General features: G+C 42.3%; 1 protein-coding gene across 3 annotated transcripts in view; it reads right to left on the minus strand.

Moving 5' to 3' along the window:
- Positions 1–1308: 1308 nt before the first annotated feature.
- LOC149311634 (protein kinase C theta type-like) overlaps positions 1309–12435 on the minus strand; it is a 58259-nt gene continuing 47132 nt past the window's right edge. For all 3 annotated transcript variants that reach the window (XM_089527510.1, XM_089527511.1, XM_089527509.1), the window contains 6 exons: positions 10421–10512; positions 9276–9338; positions 8312–8450; positions 7163–7351; positions 5946–6074; positions 1309–5348 (listed from right to left, as the gene is read on the minus strand). In XM_089527510.1, coding sequence (XP_089383636.1) covers positions 5193–5348; positions 5946–6074; positions 7163–7351; positions 8312–8450; positions 9276–9338; positions 10421–10512 — 768 coding nt within the window. In that variant the 3' untranslated portion in view covers positions 1309–5192. The remainder of the gene's footprint in view (positions 5349–5945; positions 6075–7162; positions 7352–8311; positions 8451–9275; positions 9339–10420; positions 10513–12435) is intronic.

Raw genomic sequence — 12435 nt, forward strand, 5'->3', positions numbered from 1 at the left:
ATACCAAGGGATAGGATTTACAAAAGCAGTTATGAATATGTAATCTAGAATTATGCATTTATGATTTGTTTGGATTCACAATCCCTATGTATTCACTAGTTTAGGAAATACACAGGGACTGTGAAAGCCACCCCACAGTCCCCACTTTGAAGCCACTGTGAGCATCAAGAGTCTGTTCTCCTGTTGAGTGGGAAGCAACTGAGCAACAATTCCAGTGATCTCTGGGATGAGGAAGAATTGCTACAGGGAATCTCCTCCTGACTGTGGCAATGGGGATCACTTATGTGAGTGGAAATGTCAGTCAGCTGCTTCAGACAGGGAAACAGATCCTGTTGCATGCAGCAACTGCTGCCCTGCAAGTGAAACAGTAACTACACTCTTGTGAGGTTATCTTTTGACTATTACTTCATTAACCTCCTCATTACCTCCTCAAAGTAACCACCTGCATGTTCTGCTGCTGTTTTTAACCCATTAATTCAACATGTTGATGCACATTTCCACAGATAACATTTTATTAACCTGTACAAACATCATAAAGTTGTGTTTTTTTAAATAAAAAAAATCCATGATCAGAATCTTGCATCAGCTTATATTTAATCAAGTATTTAAATAAGTACATTGGGCCCTTGGCATCCATTGGGCTTGGTTCCAAGACCCCCCATGGATGCCAAAATCTATGGTTGCTGAAGTCTCATTATACACAATGGTATAGTAAAATGGTGTCCTTTATATGAAATGGCAAAATCAAGGTTTGCTATTTGGAAATTCTTTTTTTGAGGGGAACATGCTGAAGTCATGGATGGTTGAATCCATGGAAAAATAATCCATAGGGCTGAGTGTAACTTCTTCTGGCCTGAGCCCCCCAAAACTGGTGGAAATACCATTCAGCCATGATGAGCATAATAATGCTCCTTCTCACCATGCAGGGGGCAGTTAGTATTGTAGTAATAGTGTCAAAATTGTGACTAAGTACAGTGGGCCCTTAGTATCTGCTGGGATTTGGTTTCAGGACCCCTCTTTGAATACCAAAATCAATGGATACTCAAGTCCAGGGGTAGGCAACCTTTTTGAGCCGGGGGCCAGGTTGCTGTCCCTCAGACAACTGGGGGGGCTGAAGCCCAAAAATAAATAATTAAATAATAATAAAAAAAATTAATTAAATAAATAAACCAGGACAAATGTAGGACAAATTTTTCAAATGGAGGACACTTTTTAAAAAATTTGCTGATTTAAAAAAAAATGTTAATATAAATGCATGTTTCAGAGGCTTCTATAGACAATTGCCCCCCTTGCCCGCCGCTTGCCCCCCTTGCCTGCCACTTGCCCCCCCTTGCCTGCCTCCTCCTGATAGGCCAAAGGCCCCACGCCCTCACGCAAGAGGCCAAAGGCTCCGGCGGCAATCAGCGGCAGGACCAGGCTGGGGCCAGTCCCAAGGCCTTGCCGGGCCGCAGGTTGCCTACCCCTGCTCAAGTCCCATTAAATGCAATGGGGAGTAAAATGGTGACCCTTATATCAAATGGCAAAATCAAGGTTTGCTTTATAGTATTTACATATCTTTTGAATATTTTAATGCTGTGGATGCTTGAATCCATGGATATGGAGGGGTGATTGTAGTAATTGTGAATATGAAACATTTACAGTAACTATTTCATATTCACAACCACTTCTTAGTCACGATTTTGACACTATAGCCATGATCATAACTTGTCCCTCAACCAACTTTGCCAAACATCAACTGTATGGTGAGAAGGAGGGGTACATTCTACCCATGATTAGAGCATGTTTCCACCAGGTTTTTGAGGGTTGAGCCAGGAGATGTTAGTTGGTTAAGTACTCAATTAAATATAAACTGATATAGGATTCTGGCCTGTATTAACATCTCTAATGGAACACCACAACTGGACTGTAAAGAATGTGGACAAAACTCCTCTTCTGTTGACTGAGCCAGAATCAACATATTAGGTTACCCATTCAACTGTTATTGTACTGGGAATTTCTTATACAGACAAGTCAAATGTTCTTTGCTACAATGGGTAGGGCAGATGGGTGGCCCTGGGTTTCTCAGAGTGCAGGGGGAGCCTGTGAAATGTCATTTTAAAAATATACTGTATCTGAAAGCTGGCTTATACAACGTTGGCTAGAGTCAAAGCCCTTCAAAAGTTACTTTTTGGGCTACGAATCCCAGAATCCCCATCGGCATGATCTCGGTTCAGAGTTGAGTAGAATAAGTTATACTAATATTATGATTTTGAGACACAGAAAAGAGCAGACCCTCGCCCATCAGCAAAAACAGAAATTCCCCCAAACCAGACAAATGGAAGCCATGAATAAAAGCTACTATTCTCCATTTCAGAGAGTTCTCTAGTTCTGTGATTATTTTTCACGCTGGAGGCCATGGGTGGGCAACAGTGTGGGGGCCAAGGGCCGATTCTGCATGAGCTGCACCCCACCCCCCAGTAACCCCAAATATCTCCAATAGCCTTTGCAATTTCTCAAAGCCCAAATGCCTCTATTTTCCTCTCAAAATGATGACAGGAAGTGTTGCATCACTTCCTGTTGCCATTTTGTGAGGCACCATTAGCAGCAGCTATTGGCTTCCATGTCAGTGGGGTAGTGAATCCATTCCAGATTTTTAGGCCAAACAAAAAAAGTTTTAAAAAGTGATTTGGGGTGCTTCTGAGGATAGGCCCTGACACCTTGTATAGCACTTTTAAAAATTCAGACTAATAACATTTGAGCAGATTTGTTGCAACAAAGACATGGAAAACTCCAGCCAACATTTGATACAGAGAGTGAAACGTGGTCCATGAGGAAGATAGAGGCTGTAGCAAAGGAGTGGGAAAAATGGGGCCCACACACCTGTCCATAGCCCACGGGGTAATTTATTTTTATTTTTTTTGCCCCCAAATGCCCTCCAGGAGGCAAGGGGGCATTTTTGCCCCCATGGGTCATTTTAGGGCCAGGATATGCTTTTTTCAAAACAGACAGTGAGCAGGAAGTAACGCTTGGGATACTTTCTGTTTTAACAAAAGGCCTCTTTTAGGCCTAAAATGGTCCACAGAGGCCCCAACATGTGGCACAAAATGTCCCTATGTCCCCTAGTGGTTGTTTCAGGGCAATTTAAACAAAAATGGTGGTGGGGTGTCTAGCCTTCCAAGGTCACCCATGGTCTAAAGTAGCCCATTAGTATTGGACAGTTGCCCACCCCACAATATCATATAAAATCTCTGAATGGTCTTGAAGAAAGCTTTTGTACTGCCAATTTCAGGTGATGCAGAGGGATCATTGGGTTCAATGGCCCTGCCTAGTGGGATGCCTTCTTGACTGGACCCATCCCTTCCTTACCATTATTCCTGATGTCCATTTACTCTGTGTGTGTATGTGTGATAATTGTCTCGCAAGGACAAAAGAAGAATTCTCTTAGAGACACATGCATGTGTAAGTCATGCTATGCATGGCCCCCCAAAAACTCACCATTGTGCAATGCACATCTACTAATAGCAGCAGAAGCAGAGTTGCGCAGACAGCATATTAATCTGTGTCTTGTTTTTGCAAATTGCACATTGTGCATTTGTGCTTGCACACTGTGGTTGTGCATCCTATACTATGCACTTTGGTCATGCATCCTGTATGATGTTTTGCAGTTATGCATCCTATATTTTTCACTGTGATTCTGCATCCCATGTTTTGCATTGTGGTTGTGGGTCCTATATGTTGCATTGTAGTCTTGCATCCTATCCTTTGCCTAGTGGTTGTTCATTGGCACTTGGAAACTTGAAAAGGCATCGACATGTGTTCTGCAATGTTGATATTCTGCATGGGGGTTGCACAGTGTATCTCTGTGTGCAGATATTTGTGCTACATGAAAGGATGTTGGATTGCAGTTGAGGTGTGCAACGGATCTTGTTTTTCTTTGTTCCCTCTTGCTTGTTCACTCAGAGGTCAAGATCCAACATCAGTGTTGTAAATCTCCATTTGTGGAGTTGCATGCTTTTTGTGCTACATGATTCTTGAGCTGAATAGCAAAGTTGTGCAACTGAAAGTACAATGGAATGTACAAATGTGCACCTGAATGCATGTAATGTATTCACACCTCCTTTGACAACAGCATTGTATGTGCATCTCTGCTACCTTAATCATCCAATGAAACTGGATGCCATACATCAGACAAAAATATTCAACCACTTCCATTACGCACTTTTAAAGCACCACCACAAAATGTCATGAGATGAAGGGACTCATTGTAAGAGATAATACTGATGGATAAAATGGAAAGCAGTAGGGAAAGTGGAAGACTACAAAACAAATGGATTGATTCCATGGCTGCCCTGATTTTGTAAGACCTGAATAAAGCTGTTGCTGACTTGGGCTCTATGAAGAATCTTCACAATTCGGGATTTATTCTGCACAAAATGTAGATGCATTTTTGTGAAGAAAACAACCATTTTCTGTACTGAAAACAGCAAGAAACAATATTTTTTGCACAGAAAACTTTATGGCACACAAAATACTGTTTTCTGAGTAAAACAGCCACACCCAAATTTTGTGCAGAATAACTTCCAAACTGCAAAGAGTCTGGAAACTACAGTCTTTGAAGTCTTTCTTGTCATAGGAAGAAAATTGCTAAAATTACTTATTGCTTCTTTCAAGAACAATATTAGCAAAGAATTATATTCTTATTTGGTTGTCTTGCCTTCATGGGTTTGCCACAACTCAGTGCCAACTTGTCCGCAAATAACAACAACAAAGACCCTAACTGGATTCTGGCTAGAGAGGGGTAGGTGAATAGGCAATGATAACAAAAAGGGAAAGGAACAAGCAGAGTAAGGAAGCTGCATAGATTTGCAGTTAGGGGTGCTACCATGCTGTGGGCCTCTCCAGGTGCAAGACCATGCTGACCTCAAAAGTTGGCCCTGAGCTCCTGAAAATACTTGCAAAAAATTTGTTGTAAATGGGAATTTCTTTGTTTTGGGCGATGGTGATGTTAGGCAGTCACCATTCTCTCAAAATGTTGTTCTGGTGGTTTGGAAGCCACCCTCCTGTTAGTGGAAGAGGTTTTCTGTGAACAGAAGAACATCTTGGGATACAAACCACTGTCTCCTGTAGAAGAGGGGTGGATTCCCAACCAACTAAAAGTCTGGAGACGCATTTTATGTAGCCCTTTCAGCACCTTCCAGTTCTTAGAGCACTCTTCAGGATAGCAGCTTGTCCATGATGGGGTTGGTAAAGGAAAAATTGCTGAACATGTTTTGGTCCATGCTGTTGATGAGGGTTCTGTCTCCTAGTGAAAGCCGGGGCTTCTCATTGAGAAATTCCTTGTCGAAGTTGCTGCAGTCACCTGGGGATTTCTTTGAGAAGGAAAGAGAAATGGAGTTAGGAGCAATACGGAAATGAGGTAGCTTCTGACAAAGCAAGAGCTGCATTAAAGCAAGGGTGTGTAAAGTGTGTATAAAGCAAGGCAAAAAAGATAGGGTGAATTACTTCTCGTGGAAGCTTTCAGGAATGGCAATTCCATTTTAAATAGATTACAACCCCCCACCTAACACAGAGGTGGACATCTGCATGGGGCCAGTACCCACTCAGCAGGCCACAGACCCTAGGGCATCAAAATACCTGTTTTCCTCTAAAGAGCAACAAGAAGTGACATCATGTCAACTCCTATCACCATTTTGAGAAGGACCTGGACAAAAACAATGGTGCAATATGAATTGCAGAAGGTCATTATGTCATGCTTAGGGCACCATATATACAGAACAAGATGCTAGGCATACTTTTTAAATTGTAACCACAGCAGGAACTAATTATTTGGAGTGTTCCTGAGAACAGAAAGAGTAGCCAGTTACTTTTAAAAAGAAGATTCCTAGGCTTTACTTGTGATGATCAGTTCTCTTAACTGTGTAGAGGAGCAAAGAAAGAAAGCAAGCAAACACAAGGATGGTTCTTACCACTCTTGGCTTGAAGGGTGGATCCACGGCTCTCTCCTCCAGTGCTGCCCAGTTGATTTCTTGGAAAAAGGCATGTTGGCGGATGCTCCCTTTGGCTCCCAGCCTCCTCTCTGGCTCTCTCACAAAAAGCTAGAAGTTAACAGATATAAAAACAATATGTTAGTCAAGAGACCAGCCATCCAACTACATACTAGATAAAGACTAGGGATGGTAAGAATATCAGACAATATTTTAAAAATGGTCAAAAACACGGGTGGACTTTGCTTTGCTTTGAGAAACCCTGACAAGAAGAATCCTGGACTGATGAATTTTTTTGCAGTTTGAGACCCCCAAACATACTGCATTAGAAGAGTGATGGTTTACAATAGTACATTGTTGTAAGGAAAATCCACACCTTCAACTACAATGAGGATTTTACCTAACCTGTGGGTTAAAAAGGAAGCAGCAGGGATATGGCAGATGATATCACCCTTGTTAATCAAAAAGTCACTGTGCTTTGACTGTGGGAACCTTGGCCCCACTACACCCATTGATTCTAGTATAGAGAAAATTGAGCTTCATATGAAAAAAATGAAGCAAAAACCCCTATAGGTTGAATTCCCCTATCTGGAATTCTGAAATCTGAAATATTCCAAAAACCAAAACATTTTTCATGAGTGGCTGAGACAGTTACACTTTTGTTTTCAGATGGTTCAATGTACACAAACTATGTTTCCTGTGCAAAATTATTTAAAATATTGTGTATAAAATTACCTTTAGACATTGTATATAAGATGTATATGAAACATTAATGAATTTCATGTTTAGATTTGGATCCCATCTCCAAGATACCTCAGTATATACAGTCAGTCCTTTGTTTTTTGTGGGGGATTCATTCCTGATCCCCCCCCCAATGAAAATTGAGACTTGCTGATATTCAAGCCCCATAGGTTTGAATGGGGCGTGTGCCCATGAGCACATGCAGGGTGTGCATCATGGGGACACCCCATTGAAATTAATGGAGGTCTCCTTTCCATGAATATTCAAGACTGCAGATTTCAAATCCACAAGAACAGAGGGGTGACTATAAATGCAAACATTCCAAAATCTGAAAAAAACTCCAAAATCCTTAACACTTCTGGTCCCAAAAATTTTGGATAAGGGAGACTCAAACTGTATTAAGCCAGGAGCACATGTCACTAAACCCAGTCTTTCTCCATCCTGTCCCTTGACCTCACCTTTATTAAGAGGTCTCTTGCATCCTTGTCCAGCCAGCGTGGATAGAAGGGGCTGTCCATTCGGATTGATTGGAAGAGTTCCTCTTCATCCTGGCCATGGAAGGGCGACTGACCAATCAACATCTCGTACAGAAGAACTCCAAAGGACCACCAGTCGACCGAGGTGCCATATTTCTGTCCCAGCAGAATCTGTTGAGAAAGAAGGGAGATTTGAAGGAAGGGGCAGGGGGGACTGAAACGTAAGGATGTGCCAACTTATACCCAGTCATCCCATTGGTTGTTACAGCCTAGTATTATCTGTTCTGATTGACAGAAGCTCTCCAGATTTTGAGGTAGGTTAATCAGAGGAGCCTGGCTGTGTATGAAGAAAGGCCATTTTAATTCCCACCACTTCCAAAGTATGTGTATGTGTGTGTTGTGTGCCTTCAAGTCAATTCTGACTTATGGTGACCATAAGGTGACCTGATCATGGCAAGATGTTTGGAAGAGGTTTTCCATTGCCTTCCCCTGAGTCTGAGAGCATGTGACTTGTCCAAGGTCACTCAGTGGATTCCGTAGCCAAGCAGGAATCAAACCCTGGTCTCTAACGTTCTTAGTCCAACGTTCAAACCACTATGCCATGTACTGCTCCTCATGAGCATAATTCCATTAGCTGGAATGGAGGGAGAGGAAAGAGAATCACTCCCCACCCCATTCATCAGCCTAGTTGGGACCAATGGCCAGAGCCAGACTTACCATTAGGCAGCAGATTTGGCACATCATCAAAAGGCAATAGATAGCTAGGTTATTTACTTAGTTATTAGTTTTACTGAGGGGCAAGAGAAGAGATGCTTGTGAGGCTTTCTGCCTCATTTTGACCTGGGTGAAGGGTGGATGGCTTGTCATTTATTGATCTACTTCAGACAGCAAAAGTTTCAGGCTGAATCTGTCAATGATATTCTGCCCCTGGTCAAGAGCTTCCATTAGTTATCATGACTAATAGTCAATAGCAAAGTCTGAGAAACTTGCTTTTCAGGACTATAGATCCCACAGTCCTTTAGACAGAATGACCACTAGATGTTGGCTGGGGATTCTGGGAGGTGTAGTGTAAAAAGAGCAGCATTCCCAAGTCTGGGCTATGAGATACCATGAGCACAAATTTATACTTACCTCTGGGGCAATATAATCAGGGGTTCCACAGAATGTGCTTGTCTTAGCATCTCCAAACATGTTCTCTTTGCACATTCCAAAATCAGCAATCTTGATGTGCCCTTCCTTGTCTAAGAGGACATTGTCAAGCTTTAGGTCTCTGCAAGGTAAGGGAAGGTTAGGTCTTTCCTTTCAAAATGCTGTTCTAGCTAAACACAGTGGCAGGAATCCTGATGGTGCCATGCACCTGTGTAAGTTGCTTTACATACACGGCTGTAGTTTTTAGGCAATTGTGCAAGGCATGATAGCAAGCTCATTGCTGGATAAGCAGCATTCCAGAAGTGTCACCATTTGTCTCCCGCTCAATACAGAGCTACAATTACTAGCTCACAGCTATAGATTACAAAGAGGGGCAGGACAGAGAGGAGGCTAGATTTATTCTGGTTACAAGCAACATTTAAATGAATCTTTTACTACATGCATCTTGTACACAAAGGAATCTGGTTGCACCTCAGGCTAGAAATTTCTTTTTCTCAGGTTGCATCTGCACTGCAGAAATAATGCAGTTTGACCCAGCTTTAACTGTCATGGCTCAGTGCTATGGAATTCTGTGAATTATAGTTTGTTGTGGCACCAGAGATCTCTGAGAGAGAAGGCTAAATGTCTCACAAAACTACAGTTCCCAGAATTACACAACAGGGAGTCATGGCAGTTAAAGTGATATCAAACTAGATTATTTCTTCAGGGCAAATGCAGCCTTAGTCTCAAAGGTGCTATAAGATCCCTTTGCACATTGATCTAGAAAAGCATGGCCGTGCCTTTGAATTCTATGTACATCTTGGTTTTTCCTCCCCTCCTACATATACAGACTCTCTTTTTCTTTTGGAGCCAGTCATCCCCTCTTCCAATTTTCAGAGAATCTCTACACTTTGAGGCCAAACACATTACATATGTTCAGGTTTCTTCTTTAGGATCATCATCCTACCTGTAAATGATTCCTTTGGAATGAAGGAACTGTAAGCCACAAATGATTTCAGCAGCGTAGAACCTGAAAAATAAAGATGCATTTATTTCCCCATTTTCCCTGTTGGACTGGACTGCAGGTCTACTGAATCAGTTTCTCACAATGAACAGACACTGAGGACACCCAAAAATAGGGCATGCAAGCAACAGCTTTTCCTCCTCTCACAATCTATATTTTGAGGTGGACATCCTCAAAGAAGGGTAGTTCCATATTACTAGGGCAGCATCTACACTGCAGAATTAATGCAGTTTGACCGCTTTAACTGCCATGAATGCTTTGGAATTCTGGGATCTGTAATTTTGTGAAATATTTGGCCTTCTCTGTCAGAGAGCTCTGGTGCCACATCAAGCTACAAATCAATAAGATACAAATCTTGATTGGAGTCCCATCAAGTGTCCTTTAGGAGATCTTAGGAGTCACTGGGTGAAACTGTGCCCATCTCGGCATCCAGCTCCCCCAAACTGGCCACCTTTGATATGTTGGACTACAACATACAGCTCACAAGCCCCAGCCAGCTATTCTAAGATGGCTAGGAGGTTCTCAGAGTTGTATTCCAACATTATTAGATGACACAAGGTTGAGGGAGGCTGTTTGACATCCAAATGTCACTTTCGCCTGCAGTTTTCTCTCCCAGCTACAATGAATAATTTATTTCGAGTAGCTCTTCAACCTAAACAAGTTTCTAAAATGGTTGCAATATTGATTTTTTTTTTTAAAAAAAAGAACTCTTCCCTTGTGGCACAAGGACCTAGTTTATTTGCTCAGTCCCTCTGGTTGTTTATGTCTTATTCCTTTTTTTAAAAAAAATCCCTTTTGATATTGGGTTTTGGTTTGGTTTTGGTAGTGTAATTTAATTTAAAAAAACTTGCGTTCCACACAATATCTTGCTGGGTATTCAGAGATGATAACTCTCCTGTAATATTCATATCATGAATGGGATGTTTGAAGCAGAGTATGGAAAAGTTACATTTTGGGACTATTTATCTGAAGTATTTATTCTTCAGTCACAAGGCTCTCGGAGTGAATACCACTCCCTACTCTCAGAGGATTCTAGTTAGCATGGCCAATATTTCTCTGCCCACAGGACAAAACAGCCAACTTCTTACCTTGCTCTGCCAATGTCAAACTTATGGCAGATCTGGATATGAAACATCAGGTCTCCCCCATTGAGATACTCCATGACAAAGAAGAGGTTTTCCTAACAAATGATACAGATTGGTTTATCATTATCTATTATCTGACGTTTAGTGGCTTGAATTCTATTGTTCCTATTAGAAGAGACCCAGTCAACTGATGGGATTGATTCTGTGATCTTGTTCCCACTATGGTATAAACCAGATCGTGATTCCAAATGATCTGGTTTAAACCACCATGCTTCCCACTTAATTTGAAACACTGAAGCAATTTGGAAAGGGGGGGCATGGTTTCTACCCATTTAACCCAAGTTTTATCAATTTAACGTGTGTCAAAAAGACACTGGCAAAATGGGATTTTTTTGGGCTGAATCAATTTATTTCGAAATAAATCAATTTAGCCCAAATGGAAACCAGGCTGATTCAAATTGGATTCGAATCTGTCCTGGTTCCCACTGGCAGCGGCTTCCCCGGTGTCCATGCCTGCTCCATCCTCAGCCCTCCATCCTCCCAGCCTGCCTCTCTCCTTCCACCCCGGCCTCTCCTCTGCCTCCGGTATGGCCAGGAGGACGGAGGGAGGCATGGTGGAGAAGCTACGGCTGTTGCTTCCTGCACCGATTCTTGAAACTGGCACAAACACAGTGGGAACCACACTGTTTGCTGAACCAGTTTCAGGAAATGGTGCAGGAAGTGAATTAAGAGGTAAGTGGGAATTAGGCCTGTGTAGGCTCACCATTCAACAACTACAGTAATTCAATAAATTTACTCTACTTGGGAGACAGCATAGTGTAGTACTTTGAGCATAGGGTTCAATTCCCCGCTTGGCCATGGAAACCTGCTAGGTGACCTTGGGCAAGTCACACACTCTCATCCCCAGAAAACCCATTAATAATAATAATAATAATAGGATTTATTTATATACCGCCCAATCACTGGGAATCCGAGCGGTTTACAACAGAGGGGATAATAGACGGTTCCCTGCCCTCAGGCTTACAATCTAAAAGACACAACACAAAAGGAGAAGGGAATGGTGAGGAGGGGAGGGGATCAGGTCCAGCATTCTTCTCTCCCTCTGAGGCTTGGATCAAGGCAGATGGACCGGAGGGAGGGGGCTCTATCTTGAGGCTAGCCCTGATGGAGCTGAGCCAGCCTATTCTCTCCCTCACAGGCCGAAATATGACAGTTATGGATGGAGGGCTCTCTATCTTCAGGCTGTAGTAGTGGTAGAACCTTTTGCAGTTGGATGGTATCTTCTACCACATCTTGTGCCATTGAAAACCTCATGCCTTAAGGTTGCCATAAACTGGAAATGACTTGAAGATACACCACCACAACAAATTCTACTTGGACTAATTCCATGATGGGCAAAGTGTGGTTCATGGACTTCATGCAGCCCTCAGGCTAGAAACATATATTATAAGTATTAGAAGTATATTTTTTAAAAAACATAACACTTATAATATATATGTATTTGTGTTTGTTTCTAGCCCCTGAAGGTTTTTGTCTCATTGAGGCCAAAACACATTGGGCTTTTTAAAACAGTTGACCATTTTAGAGCATGTGGAGCTTGTCTCCTTACCATTTTTCTAGACCTGAGTGGGGCATACATACCCACACTGCAATCTGAAACTCAGTTTTTGTCTCTAAATACCCCCTCTAACATTCTGTAGGTCAGTGATGGCGAACCTATGGCACGCGTGCCAGAGGTGGCACTCAGAGCACTCTCTGTGGGCACAGATGCTGTCGCCCTAGCACAGAGTTTGCCAGAGTTTCTTACTAGAAAGCCACTGGCACTTTGCAATAAATAAGCGGGGTCTGGGTTGCAATTTGGGCACTCAGTCTGTAAAAGGTTCACCATCACTGCTCTAGGGGCTCTGGGAGGCAGTTTCATAATGTTTTAGGCCCCTGGTTTACTTTCAGCTTACTTCTGGATTTTAACAAGGACTTTTTTGGGCCTAAAATGGCATGGCAGGGTTTAGAATATGGCA

Source organism: Sceloporus occidentalis, unplaced genomic scaffold (genome assembly GCF_023333645.1).
Source record: "Sceloporus occidentalis isolate IW3139 unplaced genomic scaffold, rSceOcc1.0.p SCAF_5, whole genome shotgun sequence".
Lineage (NCBI taxonomy): Eukaryota > Metazoa > Chordata > Lepidosauria > Squamata > Phrynosomatidae > Sceloporus > Sceloporus occidentalis.